The following is an 18,846-nucleotide window of genomic DNA, read 5'->3' as shown; positions in this document are numbered from 1 at the left end:
TTGCTCGCTGGGTCCCTGTAGGGGGCGTTTCTCGCTCACCCCTTGTTATCTGCTCTCCTAGGTTGCTCAAATGTTGATGGCACCCCTGCAGCAGTTCTGAGTTCTCTGTGTGGGAGTTTCCCACTGGCTGAGAGCGCCCGAAGAGCTACAGTTTCCCCACAGAGGGCTGCCCCTCCTCCCTCTCCGGGAGCCGCCCGACCCAAGTCGCCGATCTGACAGGGAGGGAGAGGATTTCCCCTTACCTCTCCCCAGTTCCTCCAGGGGCACCAGCATGTCCACTCTCAGATGTGCAGCAGTGTGGGTCTTTCTGATGTCCCTTTGTGCTGTGCGAGTGTCCCTTGTTGGTTTATGATTGACCCTTCTGTTGTTACTTTTCAGAGGAAGAGTTTATGGGAAAGCTCACTCCGCCATCATGCTGACCTCACTCCCTGGCTCAACTTTTAATTAAGTGTAATCTTGGGCAGCTCACTGAAATCTTTCTAGACCTGGGTTTCCTTATCAATATGCTAAAGATGTTTGACTGTGGTTATTAACTGGGCTCTATTGTTTCCCTAAGGGGGGTTAGCAGAGTATGTTTTGTTTTGTTTTGAGGAGGAGTGACTCTGCACTAACATCTGTTGCCAATCTTCCTTTTTTTTTTCACCCAGAAGCCCCAGTACATAGTTGTATATCATAGTTGTAGAGTTGAGCTCTTCTGTGTGGGACACTGCCTCAGCATGGCCTGATGAGCGGTGAGTAGGTCCACACCCAGGATCCGAACTGGCGAACCGTGGGCCACTGAAGTGGAATGCATGAACTTAACCGCTATGCCACCAGGCCAGCCTCTGTTTTGTTTTCTTAAATCACGATGGCAAGGGGCAGTGCAGGGCATTACTGGCATTTAGTGGGTTGGGGCCACTTGTGCTAATGGCCTGTGTGCCCATATAGTCCTCTTAGAAGGTAGAATTACCCTGTCCTTTAATGCCAGTAGTGCCCTGTTAAGAAACAGCTTGTCACTAAATGATCTCAATCTTCTAGCTCTACGGTGGTATGAATCCGTGACTTACTGTCTATATTGTTTACTTTTGCAGTTAGCATGTAAATATTGGGCTCCTCATATCAAGAAAAAATCACCTTTTGATATAAAGGTAAGTACTTTTGGTTTATAACCTACTTTTTGAATAGGTATGCTCTTTGTATCTCTTTTTTAAGGGCTAATTCAACAAAAGCGTTCCGTAATTTTTAAAAAAGTTGAAAATATAGTTTTATAATTATCATCAAACTAATAATTACTGATGTTCAAAAATTTAGAAAATACAGAAGTTACACATAAGGAAATAAAAATCACTACCTAGAGATAACCTCTACTATCATTTTGTTGTGTTAAACTTTAAAAAAGAAAGTGTATATAATTTATTTAATTATTTTCCTGTTTACAGATTCTTAGATCGTTTTTAATTCAATTTGTCATTATTATAAATGACCATATAATGAATATCTTTGTAAATATACAGAAATTTTTGTACAATTTTTTTAAAGTTCATTTGTGATAGAATCTACTGTTTTTTCTGTTACTTTTTGATTAAGGAACTGAGGTAAAGATCTGTAATAATGGTGGAAGAAGTGGGAGTTGTTTAGTGTTGAAGATTAGATGACTAAGGACCAGTAATCAATAAGGGAATGGACTTACGGTTTAGTTGAAGCAATTTAGGATGAATGAAAGGAAAAATTCCTAAATGTAGGATTAATTTTCATTGGAATAGTTTCTTAAAGAGAGATCTTTCAATGAAATACAGCTGACATATTGCATGCCATTTAACAAGAAATGAAGACTCACTTTAAGTCTGCCATTGTAAATTGAATTGTGATGCTTTAGGCGTTGTTGGTAAAACTGAACTTAACCCAGAATGTCAGTGTTGTTTGAGCTTGTTTTTCATTTATAAATATATTTTTGTTTTGCCAGTAATCCCGTTTTATTCATCAGGAAGATAAACGTGGCACACATTAATTACTCTTAATTAGCGGCAGAGTTGCTTGATATCTCACTATATGCTGTTTGCATGTTTTTGTTTGTGTATGTTGAGTCTGAGGTTTCCTAGGGTTATTTTTAATTAATAACAAAAATATCTTGACACTATAGATTGAGTTGAACTTAGTTAGATTAAGGTATTTAGAGATTAAATTTATATCCAGATCGTTTTAGTTAACGCTGGTGATAGTTCTAGATAAAGCTATGTATGCCTGTTTAGAATTTTATTATAGGTTGGTATTTAAAGAAGATTATGCCCTTCATTTTATTATTTAATTTAAATTTCGATAAAAAGAAAAGCAATAACAGAAAATTTCATCTAAATTGAACAAGACTTGCTTGCCTCATTGTCTTTCTCCCTCTACTACCCACAAACATTTGTTTGACAAATATACTTTGAGCAGTTAAAAGGCATTATAGTTACCATAAAATATATTATAGCACGTTAAAGCACTTCATAATTCTACAGTAGGATTTTTTTTTTTTTTGCCGCTATTATCACTAGCACTACTATTACTTCTGCTACTTCTGATAACTATTATTAAAGGGTCACCGTGTGCCAGGACTTGCACTAAATTCTTTACGTGTGGTATCTTATTTATAGCAACCTGGTAGGATACTTTGTATTATTAGATCCTCTCTGTGAACTGGGAAACTGAGCCTTTGAGCTGTCCTAGGCAAGGGTCCTAGCCATCAGCAATGAGGGTAGGTGGTTTAAACCAGGCTGCCAACTCTAGAGCCTGAATTCTTAAGTATTACACCATCCTGGCCAACCTAACCCAAATGAATTGAAATTCTGAGGCTTTATCATATGCATTTGAAAATAGGATGTAACAATTAGCATTTGCTTCTGTTATGTCTTCACAATTTTAATTTATTTTCTGTCTGGCTTTTGAAAGCACACTATTATGACTCCTAGATGGAGTCTGATAACATTTGTACACTTTAAAATTAAGTCTTAAAAAATATTCTTATGTTGTGAATTTTTATTTTCCCTAGGAATATTATGAACACATCATTTTAATGATTGTTTCTAGGACTCTTTTTATATAGATATATTTTATTATTTGTCTTTTTCTACTACTTTGCTTTCTGTTATTTCACATTTTTAGGAATATAATGGGATTATAAAAAATATCTTAAGTATTATTTTAATAGCAATAATATTTGATAGCTATCTTAAACAAACTTATTTTGTGTAATCTCAGTAATAGAAAACTATCAATTTAGGGTCTGGAAAAATTTGTTTGATTAAATATTAAACATTTTTATATTTTCGATAACAGGTCATTGAAGATATATATGAGAAAGAGATTGTCAAATCAAGGTAGGAATGAGTTTAATTTTTATACACAGGGATTAGGTGGGACCCAGTTGGATATCATTTGAACTTCTAAACGAAATGTCATCATAAATTGGGAACTTTTTTTCTTTTTTGATTTGGTCATCAGGGAGATGGTGGCTAGAAAAAATTTTTTATCTAGCTGTTGAAAAATCATAAATTATTTCTTTGTTCTAATTTTTGGCTCAAATCTCATAGGGTTTATTTTGTTTTTGAAGACATGCAAAGGAGAGTAAACATGGAGATGTTATTTCAATTCTACTAATACTGAGTTTGTTATTTTCTGATAAATCCTTTAAAAAGATTATTTAAAAATTAAAGAGTAAAACATAAATAATAGTTAAATACAAAATACTAAAAAATGTATTTTATACATAATATATAAAATATATATAAAATAATAATAAATAATAAAAATTATTTTTGAACAATATACAGAAGTGGGTGAGTTTGAAGAAATCGTCTTCCTTCTCCCTCAACCCTCAGTTTATTTATTTATGTATATATCTGTTCCAGTCCCCCGCTCCTGATTTTTTTTTTTAAACACAAAAAGTTTATATTCTACATACCATTCTTCATTGTGCCTGTTTTTTTTAATTTAACAATGTATTTTGGGCATATTTCCATATCTGCACCTGTAGACGTATATGTCCAGTGAGTATTTTAAAAGGACGATTGACTAAATGTTTTAATATGAAATAGAAACATTTAGGTTATGAATGTCACAGACCTTGCAAAATATCAGATTTGATATTTTTCATGTGTTTGAGTCTTAGGAGGTACTAAATGTTGTGAAGGCAAATCCATGGCAGTGTCAAAATAAGAGGCTAGTTGTTTTGTTTTAATGCTTGATTCGTGAGCCCGTAGAAGCAGGCAGGGCCAAAGAACACGTTAAGGATTCTGTTTTCATTTGAGGAGCAATGGGAAGCCAGTGAAGAGTTGTAAGCAGGATGGTGATATTTTAAAAGAGAATTTGGAAGGAGCAACAGGCAGGAAATTAGTTAGGTGAGTGTTGTAGTAGTCAGGTTCAAGATAGTGATGGCTTGGACTAGCATGGAGAGTTGAAATGGAGAGGAATTGCCAATTTGAGAGTGATAGAAGTACAGAGATGGTTGGTGGTTGGATATGGTGGGTGAAGAAAAGGGAAGAATCAAGGATGACCCCAAAGTTTTAGGCTTAGGTTGCTGGGTGATAAGTGGTGCTGTTACTGACTTTTGCTATTGTTGTTGGGGGTAGGATTGGGCATAGATCATTAGTTCACTTTTGGAAATGTTGAATTCTCGGTACTAAAGAGCCACACAGATGGAGATGTAGAATAAGCAATTGTGTATCTAGGTATAGAGCTCAGAAGAGAGAACTGGGTTGAAGCTACTTTGTGTCAACCACCATTTCAGTGGGAAGGGTACAGCAGTGGACATGGCAGGATGAAGTCTCTACTCATGGAGCTTACATTCTAGTTCTAGTCTGGACAGACAAGAAATATACAGGTATGTAATGCCAGCAGGTAGTAAGTGCAGTGAATTAAAGTGTAGTTAGGGTATAGTGGCAAGGGCTGCTATTTCAGATTGAATGATCAGGCAAAAATCCTCTCTGAAGATAGGACATTTGAGCAGATGTATAACATATAGCTTGCTGGTCTGAGGATATGGGTATGGATGAAATTGCCTGAGAAAACTTAACTAAAGGTGAGTGAGTAGATAAATTCTAGGATTCTTTTTTCTTATATATTAAGGATATACCGATCTGAAAATTATCTTGAATCTTCAGAGGTAGTTGTCTGACTCTTCAGAACAGACTTTCATTCCAGTGCATAGTAATTGCTTGTTTTTTTTGTTTTTTCATTTAAACTTTTGCTTAAACCTATCTTTTTCAAAGATAATTTTTACATAAGTAATAGCTAAAAGCTACCAGTGATTTTTAAGTTATATAGACTTGGCTACATTATTTTTAATTGCTGAAAGAGTAACTGTCATTGGCCGGGCTCTCTAAGATTTATCATGGCACTCTTAACAGCCATTTTCTCATCTTGTACACATTTTTGAGTACTTAAATAAAAGTGAACTGATTGTATTCTCTTCCTAAATCTGAAAGTTCAAAAAGTTAAGTGCACTTCTATAACACATAAACCGTACTGTATATTTAAAATTTTAAATGACCACATTTTAGACTAGTGCCTGGGGAAGCTATTTTGTTGAGTTGTGTGCTCGTAGCATTTTCATTATTGGGGAATGGCTTGAAGTAAGATTTATTAACTCGTATGTAGGCTATCAAAATAGGCAGTTTATAGCCATGAGATATGTACTCTTAATATTATACATTAAGGTTCTCGTAATATACATTTTTTGCACATCAGCCCTGTTTCCTTAGGAGGCATCTGGAAAATAAATCAATGAGTTCTTAATATTCTTGTGGTATAAATGATCACTTCTAGTCTAGGATCTCAAAATTAGGTAGATCTTAAAATACCATATTGCCCAATCAGCCATGTAACATGTGGTCTAATATACAGTTGATTTGTATTTGCTATCCTTACCATTATCAAATTTGGCAAGCTTGTCTTAACCTTTATTTGTTTGATTTTAAAATATTAAAAAAATAGTAATTATTATTTCTTGAATGCTTACTATGTGCCAGATTCTGTTCTAAGCACCTTGCATGTAGTAGCTTATTTATCCTCACAACAACTCGATGATAGTCATTGTTATTACCTTCCTTTTATGGATGAGGAAACCACAGTACAGAGAGGTTAAGTAACTAGCCCAAGATGTGTGCCAGGAGTTAGAGGCAGAGCCAGGTATTAAATCCTGGTTCTATGGCTCTTATCCAGTACTCCGTTCTTAAATAACAGAGGGTTCATTGCCCCTTAGAACTCTCTTAACTAGCACGCTTTGGTATGATTATTCATCCTGTTGTGAATCCATCTGAGTGGTTTCTATGCTGGAAAAAAGGGTGAGTTATAGAGCAATTTACTTTTGCCAGTGTTTATATTTATTTTTATTAAAAATGTTTAAACCTCTTTACTATGAAATATAATAACAAAAAGGACATAAAACAGAAATGTATAGCCTTCTGAATTATTATAATTCATAACCACCACCAAGGTAGTAAAAGCCAACTTCGTCAGCATCCCAGAAGCCCTTGCATGGTCCTTTGCTTTACCATTTTAATATGTAAGTATGCAAACATGAAAACTGTAGTTTAGTTTTGCTTATTTTTGAACTTTAAACAAATGGAATTACACGGTATATACTCTTTTGTGCCTGGCTTCTTATTTGTTCTTTTAATCATCTATTTAACAATAAATCTGGAAGTAGGTAGTTCAGAAGTTCATACTGTCAGGGCCCTTGTCAGCTTCGTAAAATTGCTTTTGGCTTTCCCTACGTGATTGCAAGGGGGCTGCCATAGCCCCAGGCCTCATATTTTCACACAACCATATCCCAAGAGAGGAAGCAGGGGGCAATTAGAGCAGCAAAGGAACTCCCCTTTGCATGCCCTTCCCCACTCTTTTCCTTATCAAATTTAATGATCCAGTTAGTAATACAGTTAAAGGACCCAGTTTATTGTACATAAATTATCCAACTTTGGAAAGATTTAATGAAATGCATGTTAAGCCCTTGGCACCATGTCAGGCACAGAGCATGCTCGCAGTAAATATTGGTAACTAAAAAAAAAATAACCATCTCCAAATCCTTTATATTATTTACATTTGTTATTATTGCTTGTGACTTTTCATCCTTATCTTTAAAGTTCTTCTCGTAGGATGTCTAGTCCCTAACTACACCTATTTTTCTGTCTCATATGTGTACTTTAGTTAAGCTCTTCACTTTGTCTGTTTCAGAAAGTTTATTAGTGGAAGCATAAAACTCTAAATTTAATAAATACCACCAAGATTGCTAGAAGAGAAATTGAGTGTTTTTCACAGGGTTTTTACTTTATCTTGATCTATCAAAACTTATTTTTCTCTTATTCAGTCATCCAAAAGTAAATTGGCCACTCTGCCTCTTTTGTACGTGAGGAAACTGGGTCCCAGAATATTTAAAGGATGTTGTCAAGGTAACACTGAGTCATGACTAGAATACTGATCTTCTGTCTCATGAGCCAGGACTTTCTTTCATCAGGAGGACCTACTCGTGGCTGAAGATATTAAGTATGTAGTTGTCTGCATAGTGGGCACTGAGTGAATTCTGTTCTCCAATGTGCAGTTGAAGTGAAATGTCTGCAGCTGGAGGCCTAGAGTGTGTCTGACACACAAGATGTTGTATCCACTTGGTGGCCGGCTAGCTGTAGAAACCAGTACCTTGGCAGTGTTCTGCCTTTGTGCTTTTGCACAGTAAAAACCTTCATTTTATTTTCACTCTAGTTTTGTGACATTGCTTGCTCAGTGAAACTATTTAAGAGATCAGAAATCAGTGGAATGGGATTTTGACCGGATAATGGTCTCTTGGGGTATTATAAATTCATAATGCATACACATTTAATTTTCAAAGCTGGAGGCTGTTATCTAGTGGCAGTGTTCTGGCCTGGCTACTTTACTTTCAATATACAAAATGATAAAACTAAGTTAGTGAACATTGGAATCTACCGTTGGAGAGATACCTGGTAACTACAGCATCGTTTATTCATGTAAAGGAAAGTACTTCTATTAAAAAAAGATAATGTAATAGAGATCTCTGATATTCCCTCCACAATTTTCTAATATTTTAGACTTAATGTCAAGACTAGGAAGCTTGTGAAAAGTCTGATTCTCACGTCTGTGATATAGATACATATGTCCCTTGTGCTTTTGGGAGGGCGTGACTGCAGAATGTTTCCATTTGAGTATTAAATAAAAGAATGTTGGTCAGTGCTTAAGAAATTGAGATAGGCTAGCTTTTGGCAGTTGTGATCCAATATTATGAATAATTATGAACATTTGTGTTTTGATCAAAATTATTTGGCTTATTAATCTATGCCTTATATCCCAGTATGTCATGGTGCTGATTGTGTTTGTTATATGGGTAAGATAAGGTTTCACTTAAAAAACTATTCTTAGTTTTTAAAAATAAAATAAACTACCCTGACAAAATACAAAAAAAATATAAAAGCAAAATTAGCTTTTTTCAATACATATTAAAATATGATTATTCTGATATGTGAGCCAATATTAAAACAAGATTCCAAAATGCATCTGCGTTAATAACTCTGAAATGTTTATATTCTGTATGTAAACACTTTTGTTATTTATTTTTATATTTTTAGGTTTGCTATCAGAAAGATAATGCTCTTGGAATTTAGGTGAGTTAAAGGCTTTACTTTGATGAAGTTAAAGATGACAACATGATTTAACTTTTAGCAAAATTTTCTGTACATTTCTTTGGGTAAGGAAATAAATCTAAATTTTTGAAGATTTATATTTTTGTGATTGGCTTATTTTGGAATATGTGTACGATATCCTTTGTTTTCAAAGATGATGCTCCGTTGTCAGTGTAACCTATATTTGAGTTGTTTCTCGCTAGTTAAGATAGTGTGTGCTGAACAATTTCTCAACTCTCACTTGGTTCCTCTAGTGATCAGTGGGAGTAAATTGTAGTACATTTCTATAGCCATTTTTTTCCTGCCAACCTAAGTTGTTATTACCAAGGCAGCCTTGTTCTGACCTAGCCACTTACAACATAAGTATTTCAGACAAAATAGAATGTAGATTATGAAGTAGATTAGATCATGTTACAACCAGTTGTGGCCAGTAGGTGGAAAATAAAAGCCAGGGTTGTTGTTGATGATAGTAATATTTACCATTTATTGAACACTTGCCTTGTGCTAGACCCAGTGTTAAAACGTTTTACGTACAGAGCACTCATAGCAACCCTGCCAGTAAGTGTTATCATTTCTGTTTAGTGGAAGAAGAAACTTGAGATCAGAGAGGTTAAGCAGTTTGTTCAAGATAGTGCAGTTAAGTAATTGGCAGAGCTGGGATGACAATGCAAAGCTCATGATTTTTCCACTTTTCCACACTACCTTGAGATCTAGTCTGCATCAGAGGTCAGAGTCTCTGTATTAACAGCTGTTACTCCCTACATACACTGATTTGATCCTCAAAAAAATGGCATGAAGTAGATGGTCTTATCATTTTTACAGAGGGAAACTGAAGTTTGTAATTATAAATTAACTAGTAAATTGAGTGCCTACTATAGCCTAAGAACTGTGTTGTCATTAAATACTTGATCTCATTTAGTCCTCACTATAACCCCAGTAAGATCTTCCTTATTTTATAGAGGAGAACATTGTGGCTAGAAATTGGACCCATCTAGCCCTTAGATGAATATGCCCTTCCCACTATGTCATGCCATCTTTCAAAAAGACAGATAAAAATCAAGAAGATACCGATATACAATTAGGATAAGACTAGAATTCTACCGTCCAGGCAGATATCAGAAACCAAAAGAATTGTACAAACTGAAGGAGAAAGCAGCAGAACAGACTGAAGGCACCAGTGACAGTGAAAGATTTTTTTTTTTTTTTTTTTTTTTTTTTTTTTTTTGTGAGGAGATCAGCCCTGAGCTAACATCCGCCAATCCTCCTCTTTTTTTGCTGAGGAAGACGGCCCTGGGCTAACATCGGTGCCTATCTTCCTCCACTTTATATGGGACGCCGCCACAGCATGGCTTACCAAGCAGTGCGTCGGTGCGCGCCCGGGATCCGAACCAGCGAACCCCGGGCCGCCGCAGCGGAGCGCGCGCACTTAACCGCTTGTGCCACCGGGCCAGCCCCGACAGTGAAAGATTTTTAATAACTGAAAAGGTGGATTGTTACCTTTCAGGAGCTTTTATGTAATTTTTATGTGAGAATGCCATTTTGTCTGTGCCAGCCTCCACATGTAACTAGTCTAAAGTTTATAGTAGAGATAATTGATGGTTTCTTGCTGGAGTGGAAAGTGAGATGGCTTGGAGCAGGTGGCTGGGTACAGGAGAATGAACTGAGAAAGAAAAGAGTTTCTGTTGATGAAACTTATCAGAAGTGCATGTTATATAAATTACATTTGCTGTAATTGCTGAAATAGGATCAGGGAGTTATTGAACAATCCTTATGTTTGGAGAAAAGAGATGTAGTTTGGAGTAAGGTCTGTATTGTCTGTATACCATGGAGATAACTGTATTGTCTTGAGCAAATCACTCCCTCTCGTATCCTCAATTTCCTCATCTGAAAATGTAAAGAATAGGTTTGGAGTTTGCCATATAGTCAGATAACACCAAAGCCAAGATATTACTATTAAAAACTCTGGCAAGCCAGTGATATCCCTGGGGCATCTGCAAAAACAAATATAAATATAGTCTGGAAGGGTATAAATTCCAACTGCATTATAAAAAAATCCTATAGATAAAACTCTTATAAAAGTGAGTTAAAACTCCCAAATTACAAAGCACATTAGGATAATGATCCTATAAGCAAGAGTCAGTCAAAACAACAAAGAACAGAATTACCTCCGCCCCGCAAGAATCTTAGATAGTTAAAGAATTGATATACACTGTCAAATCATTATGTTTAAAATTATTATGAGTATGAAGAATAAATAGAATATGTGGACAAGGACCAAGACACTAAAGATGGACAGATTTGGGAAAAAATGGAAATAAAAGACATTGAAATTTGAAAACTTAATGGACAAATTAAATAGCAGATTAGACACAACTAAAGAGGGAATTGACAAACTGGAATATAGATCTGAAGAATTAATTAGATAATAGCAAAGAGAAATAGAGATGAAAAATATCAAAGAAAATTAAGAGATATGGAGGCTAGAATGAGAAGGTCCAGTAGGAATTTCAGAAACGATTTAGAGAGAATAGGGGAGTGGCAATTTAGAATAGGTGATGGTCAAGAATTTTCTACTGTTGAAACATATGAGTCTTTTAGATTCAGGAAGTACAGTAAATTCTGAACAAAGCAACTGCAGAGTAACAAAGAGTGAAGATCTTAAAATCTGCTGAAGAAAAAAGATTACCCAAGGAGGAAGAAGGACAAATAGATTGATTGTAGACTTCTCAGTTGTAATAGAAGATAATAGGATGAGACTAGTACATAGAAAATAATCACTGTCAACCCAGAAAGAATTCTGTAACCAGCTAAACTGTCATGAAATAAAGACATTTCATATAGATAGATTAACACTAACAGACTATTGCTGACAGAAGTTCTAAAGGGCATAATTCAGGGAAAAGGAATTTAAACTTGTAAGAAAGGAATGAATTGAAGCTCATGCATTTTATTTATGAAAGAGCACTCTAGTCTCTTGCTTGGAGCCTTGACTGTTATTTTGGGTAAAATCTTACCTACCCAGTTTCCTAGGCTCTTGCAAATTAAGTAAGGATTGCTAAAGATAGACCCATGGAAATATCAATGTGAGCAGACCTTTGAAGTAGAAGAGAAAGTAGAAAAATTATAGTGCTACAGCAGAATCTAAAACGCTTAACTGTGTGCATGCATACACATGCGTGTGTGATTGAAACATGCATGTGGAGTGATTTAAAGTAGAAACAAAAAGTCCTGCTTTTTTTCAGTAGTGCTTGAGAGTATTTTACATTCCAGTACAGTAATTAATGTTTATAACTACCCTGAATGATAAGAAATGGCTAAGTTATGTTTTAGACATCAAAAATACTTAAATTTATTTAGGAATATTTTCACCACAGTCTTAAAGTAAGAATTTTGGCGTCTTGAGGGGAAAACGCCAGTTACCTTGAAAACTGACTTAAGTCGAATACCTTGTAAATTAAGTATTACAAAGCTTCTTTTTGATTGTTAAGTCTCTTTCTTAGTTCCTGGAAGTCATTTGGTTTTGATATGAGTTAGTATTAATGTCTCAGATACATTTATCTGTGACACTGCCCATTATGTCGTTTTGTTTTAGAGTTGATATTCGTCAGGTATTTTTCTTCTTTACTTCACAAAGAGCCATACATAAGGGAATATCCAGTGTTCTGAGGGTGGTAATTACGTTTGTTAGTAACCTTTGATGTCTTCCTATTTGGACATAGAAGACTCGCATTCTCCAAAGCTGCAATTGCTATATATAAGTTTGTAGTAGGTAGCAGTAACTTAGATTACAGGTAAATTTGTGAAGGGTTCTTAAATTATATAGGTTTTCAAAATGTTTTCAGAAAGTTGTAAATACTTATGCTTTTCCAGGTGAATGACATATTTTAATGAGTGGTGATAACCAATAAAATATTCTGTGCCTTTTCACTCTTCACAGCCAGTATCTTGAAAATTACCTCTGGATGAATTATTCTCCAGAGGTGTCCAGCAAGGCCTATTTAATGTCAATCTGCTGTATGGTGAATGAGAAGTTCAGAGAAAATGTCCCTGCATGGGAGGTAACAGATTTAAAATACTTCATAGCTTTCATACTGTGCTCACTTAACCCATTACAAAGTAGCAGAACTTTTACTGATGATAAATAATGCTATCAGAACAGAATTTTACCCCATAATAAAGTAAATGTTGACAAAAAGGAATGAATATATGAAAAATAATATTAGTTTTCTTTCAGTTTCAATATTTTCTTCAAACTAATTTATTATGAATTGAAAAATAATGAATGTGGAGTTTTCTGCTTTGTGCTTGAAACAAAGAATGGCATGGATTATAAAGACTTACATCAGATTATGTGAAATTTATATTAATTAGCACAAATAGATAATGCTCAAATGAGATAATATTTTTCAATGTCCTTTTTCACCACAAGGACTGTATATGTAGTTTTAAATGAATAAAGTAGTTTTCCAAAGTTAAGACAGATGTTTATATTGTGATTTCAATTTTCTCTTTGTCCCTCATCTGGAATCTGTTGTCTTTTTTTGAAATTTGTAATAGAATGACATTTTGTCTTTGTGCTAGTATAATAGAGGCTTGTTAAGTAGAGGTCCAAAATCTTTGGCCACCATAAATTGGTCAGCTCATCAAAAGAGTTTCTTTCCTTCCAGTCATACTTTTTTTAAATGAAGAAAAGGCATGGATACTTGTCATCTTTTTGAGGTGATGGTCTCCAAAATGAGAAGGTTTTAGTTTCTTTAAGAATAAACTGTGGACTGTTCTCTCAAATATTCATTAAGTACGTGCCATCTTTGGGCAGGTTAAAGCCCAAAGTAAACTGTGGGCCTTGTATCTTATTGAGAAATCGTAGGGATTTCTTTAAGTTGCTTCAGGCTACTCTAGGAAGGGAGAAGGAAAATTTTTTGATCTAGGGGATGATCTGATCAGTTTGCATGTTATAAAGACCACTTTAATGATTAGACCTTGAAATAGAGAAATAGCAATACAGATTAAGAGAAGAGGTTACACGCAAATTTAGAAAGTAGAATTGATTGAATTTGATAATTGAAGTAGCATTAGGGAAGGGTGTGATTTTCAATAAGCTTCCAGGCTTGGACAACTGAATATAATAGATGATAGTGCCATTTACCAAGATAGGTAATAGAGGGTTGAGGAATACTTTAGAGGATGCAAAATTGTTTAAGTTTTAGACTTAGTGAGTTTAAATTGCGTTTGGAATATCTGGATGAAATTGTCTAGTAGACAGAGGAAGCTTAGAGTCTAAAGTTAAGGAGAGAAGTCTGGACTAAAGATGTCTATTTGGAACCATTAGCATATGGTAGTTGAAGTAATGGGAGGGGAGGAGAAGAATGAGGCTAGAACCCTAGAACACTGCTGTTTAAGTGACAAAGGAAGAGGTGTGCCTTCAGCGCATTGAAGAGGAGTTGAGAGTTGGTAAGAGTCCATTGGACTTGACAACCATAACAGCTTCAGGGGAGTGCTGTGGGTGGAACCTTGCTTTAGAGAAGTGAATGAAAACAACTAGTGTAGACCACATATTTGGAGCACTTAGAGAAGAGAGATGTGGCAGAAACTAGATGGGGAGGTAGATCAAAGAGAAGCTTGAAAATATTTACATTATTTACTTTTTTTTTTTTTTTTTTTTTACATTGTTCACATGTTAAGAGTAAAGAGCTAATGTAAAGCAGGAGAGGCTCTCCTTGAGATTAGTCATTTGGAAAACCATCATTTTTGCCAAACATGTGGTTTCTTTTCTTTAAGTCAGAAGAATTAAAACACTTCAGGTCCTTAATAAGAGAACAAAGGCTAAGCTAAATATAGGCATAATCCATAAAAGAGAAAATAAAGGAGTTAAAACCATTATTTTATTAGCTGAAGATTTCTGCAACTCTCTCATAGTCCTGCCAAAAGCCTGTATTTTGACTTGCAACTATTAATTATAAGTAAGCAAATAGTCCTTGTGTAATTATTTGGCTTTAATAGATTCCTAGAAAGTCTAACAGTGTTTGTGTAAGGGAGAAAAAGAGGTGAGCAAGGCATTTCAAAATGAATTTTTGTTCTTCCTCTTTTCAGACTTTTAAGAAGAAGCCAGACCACTTCCCATTCTTTTTTAAATGCATCTTGAAAGCAGCATTAGCTGAAACTGATGGTGAATTTTCCCTCCATGAACAGACGGTCTTACTGCTTTTTCTTGATCATTGCTTCAATAGTTTGGTAATTTTACTTTATCTTTTGGGGAAACTTTTAAGTTTGCTTGTTGTTTTAAGTTGAACATAGATGAGATTACCTCTGTAGCCAACTCTTCACCCACAGTAGTGGGGACTGAGGATAATGCTAAAAGCTTAATTTTAGCCACTTCTCAATAAAACCATTTTATAAGATCTGTTTGCTTTTTAGTAGATTTGGACTTGATCTCGCCTTTTTTCTGTCTAATCAGTAAGAAAAATGATAACAAGAACTGAAATTTTCCAAAGGTAGAGCAGCAAAGAATCTGGTTAGTATGAACTTTGAGTAATAACATCTATGCCACAAGCCGCACAGAAAAACCCCATTTTGTTGCTTTGCAATCATTCTTTGTGCACGAACTGGAAGATCAGCGGGCGAGTTATGTTTTGAGTTGACTGATAAGGGGCAGTTGTGGATGATCTTTGAAAATCTCTTGGATTGTGTAGGATGTGTTTTTATGCTTCATAAGAGTATCTTCTAAAAAATTAAATATAGTAATTAATATTTCATTTGTGCTTCCCTACTGGGGTTATCTGATAGTATATACCTGTTTAAAGATAAGTGCTTCTGGATTGATAATGCACTTAGACCCATGCAGGAGAATTCATGGGGTTCTTTCTTTTCCTGAAGACAATGTTGGCAGATGGATGGTTATTACTACCTATTTCCGTGTACTACCTCACATGGATCTTGGAAAGGCATTAAAAAAAGATTTATGAAAGAGCAAACACATTCAGCGCTACACAGGGGCAGCATGTGTCAGAGATGCGCGAGCTCCCCGAGGAGGAGACGCGCACATGGAAACACTGTGGAGAGGGCACTGGGCCCCATCAGACGGTCAGAGTTTCAGTGTGGTGACGACAAGCCCTGGTGACAATGTGAGGAAGCAGAGGCCCCAGTAGACCCCTAGAGACAAGTGTGAAAGGACACTCCTCTCTGGAGACCAGCCTGCAGGACCTATCGCTGTCCCCAGGGGCACGCCTGTGCTGGCGGTGCTGATCCCAGGACTTCATCCCACAGAAATTCCTGCCCAACTTTTCAAAGATGTATTTTCCATACTATTCATCACAGCACTGGTTGCAATAGCAAGCAATTGGAAGGAACGCTACTGTCCATGGCGAGGCGATGGGATCCATCCGTCCCATCTGTAAGACCACGTATATGTGATATCAGCCGGGAGACACGCATCTACGAAAATGAATCTGTGTGTGAGAGAGACACAGAGACAGACAGACAGAAAGAGAGAGACAGAGCCAGAGAGATACGCACCAAATCGTCCATGGGGTTCACCTCTGGGGATGGGAATTGCCACTCGCTTCTCTTCTCCTTTAGGGGCCTGCGTGATGTTTCAGCTTGATAGAATGTGCCTCTATTCCTCTTATAATTCTAACAAGATTAAAATCAAAAAAAAAAAAAAGGTTTATGATGTCCCTAGTGGATGCCACTATTATCTCTTTAATATTTATTAAACTAAACAAAGCAAATATAAATATAAATAGACATGATTCCTTATCAGAAATTAAATAAAGACCGGATTTAATTAGTATTAGTATTTGGTGCTAGGTTTAATTAACTTAAAAGCTAGCTTATTATTGAAATGCTTTATTTTTTTCAATATGCTGTTAATTCTCATTGTTTGAGGTAGTTATGTTCTGTAAAGTCACTGTGAACATGGTTTTCTCACTTTAAAGTGAATCAAGAATTAGCTAGAATGGAACCATTGCTCCTAGGGAACATACAGGGTTAGGTTCCTGCCAGCCTCTGGTCACAATATTTTCGTCAACCAGGCAACACATAACCTTGTTTTATGTGTGTTTCTGTTTAAAGACCCCTGATGTAATATATATTGTTGATTCATTAACATTCACTGCCAACAGCACTATAACTTAAGTCTGAAGGAATCTTACCTAACATGTTTTCTCCATAAGGCACATCACAGCCTTCTTGCACCTAGGAACACTAGACAACACTTTAGCCCTGTGCTTGAGGCCATTTTAAATAGCAAAATCACCAACAAAAGACACGAAAATGTTGGGGCTGGCCCTGTGGCATAGTGGTTAAGTTCACGCACTCCGCTTCAGCAGCTTGGGGTTTGTCGGTTCGGATCCCAGGCGTGGACCTATGCACTGCTTATCCAGCCATGTTGTGGCAGGACACATACTATATATGTCCCCCATATAAAGTAGAGGAAGATGGGCACAGATGTTAGCCCAAGGCCAATCTTCCTTGCCAAAGGGAAAAAAAACCTCAAAAAATGTGAAAAAAGTAGCATTAAATAGACCAGAAAAAGGACGTGTATTTATAGTATGAGAGCTGAACACAAGAAGGCAGAGCATCGCCTTGTTCACCCTCAGCTGGAAGTGTGTGTGTTGGGCAGCTCACATTTTTTGCTGCTCTGTGCTGTTTGTGAATGACCATGAAAGCACAGGGTGTATTGAATTTGGGGTTACAGATACATTTTTGTGAGTAGGTGAATTCACAAATACAGAATCTACAAATAATGAGGATTGAGGGTATTTTTTTTGTAAGTAGTGAACTTCTTAATATTAAAATAACATTAAATAATATTAATTTGAAAGTATTGGTGGCATGTTTCCCCCTGCCAGGACTTAAAAAGGCAGTATGCTTCTATGACTTAGGTTAAAATGCTGGTGTGTTTATAAACTTGTTTTCTTCATGCCTTACACAGGAAGTAGACTTGATACGCAGTCAAGTACAGCAGCTTATCTCCCTCCCAATGTGGATGGGCTTACAGCCTGTAAGTATTTAATTTCAGAAACTTATGTGTGTATGTGTTATAAGGGGAACATGTGGTTCTAGACTGTGTAGCTTTAATTTGAATGTAAAATGGTAGCTAAAAATTCCCTTTCCTGCTTAGAAAATTTATCTAATTTACTATGCATTAACTTATCATAGAAGTAGTTTTTTCAGTTTTAAAGTTTTTATGGCCAAGCTAATACGTGTTTTACCTAATTTCAGTATTATAAGGTGAAATAAGGTAATATCTATTGTGCTTATAGAGACGGGGGTTAATTTAGCAAAATATGGTTAGTATTCTTATGTTTGTCTTGGATGAGACTAAATGCAGACTTGAATTTTTTATTTCCCTTGATTGGAATGTGCACACAGCTATAGGAGAAGGTCTGGATCATGTTTAATATTAACGACTTGATTTTTTCCTCAAATCCTTCTTGGATAATAGGTACTGGTATCAAAGCCAGATTAACAGATCTTAGGAAGTAAAGTTAAAGCTATCAAATTCCAGCATAATCCTTTATTCAGAATTCCATTTCCTGCACATGGGTGTTTTTGCAGACACCCAGATATGCAGACTCGTTTGTAGGTACCAGTTGATGGAGATGAAAACAGGCAAGTATAAATAGTTAATACTAAGGTAAAAACTGATAAGTGCCATAAGAAAGGTTATGGTAATGTGGACGTTTTCTTGTTTACTTGTGATAGCTATCTTTTATGTTCATTGTTTTAGACTTATTTTTCAGACTTCGATGATTATGTTCTTAAGTGTTAATGCTCATATTTTTCAAACCGAAATCTTTAATTTTAGATATAAGAGAGAAATTTGATTGATTACTGAGCTTAAAATCTTGACTAGAAAAGGCAGTTTCTTTTGTCTTATTTTTGTTTTTTTATTATCAAGTGTTAAATTGAAGAGATTTTAAAAATGTACTTGTTTCTTAGTTTTAAGTTTCCTTAGTTTTTGTCAAGTTGCTTTCAGGTTTTATCCCATTACTCTGTATCGTATACATACTTTAGAAAACTAGCTAATAGTTGGTCTGATCTTTATCCTTGTAAACTTTGAGGTTACTGGTGATATAATATTACATACCTCTTTCAGGCACGATTGGAGTTAGAATTAAAAAAGACACCTAAGCTGAGGAAATTCTGGAACTTGATTAAAAAGAATGATGAAAAGATGGATCCAGAAGCGAGAGAACAGTAT

The 18,846-nt window shown here is 35.6% G+C and overlaps 1 protein-coding gene across 2 annotated transcripts in view; it reads left to right on the top strand.

The window, feature by feature from the left end:
- AQR (aquarius intron-binding spliceosomal factor) overlaps window positions 1-18,846 on the top strand; it is a 100,702-nt gene that overhangs the window by 10,867 nt on the left and 70,989 nt on the right. For both annotated transcript variants that reach the window (XM_058541169.1, XM_058541168.1), the window contains exons 2-8: window positions 1,071-1,127; window positions 3,295-3,335; window positions 8,589-8,624; window positions 12,580-12,700; window positions 14,733-14,873; window positions 17,575-17,643; window positions 18,742-18,842. In XM_058541169.1, coding sequence (XP_058397152.1) covers window positions 1,071-1,127; window positions 3,295-3,335; window positions 8,589-8,624; window positions 12,580-12,700; window positions 14,733-14,873; window positions 17,575-17,643; window positions 18,742-18,842 — 566 coding nt within the window. The remainder of the gene's footprint in view (window positions 1-1,070; window positions 1,128-3,294; window positions 3,336-8,588; window positions 8,625-12,579; window positions 12,701-14,732; window positions 14,874-17,574; window positions 17,644-18,741; window positions 18,843-18,846) is intronic.

The sequence above is a fragment of the Diceros bicornis genome, chromosome 5 (assembly GCF_020826845.1).
Source record: "Diceros bicornis minor isolate mBicDic1 chromosome 5, mDicBic1.mat.cur, whole genome shotgun sequence".
NCBI lineage: Eukaryota > Metazoa > Chordata > Mammalia > Perissodactyla > Rhinocerotidae > Diceros > Diceros bicornis.
This window is presented reverse-complemented; position numbering and strand designations above follow the sequence as displayed.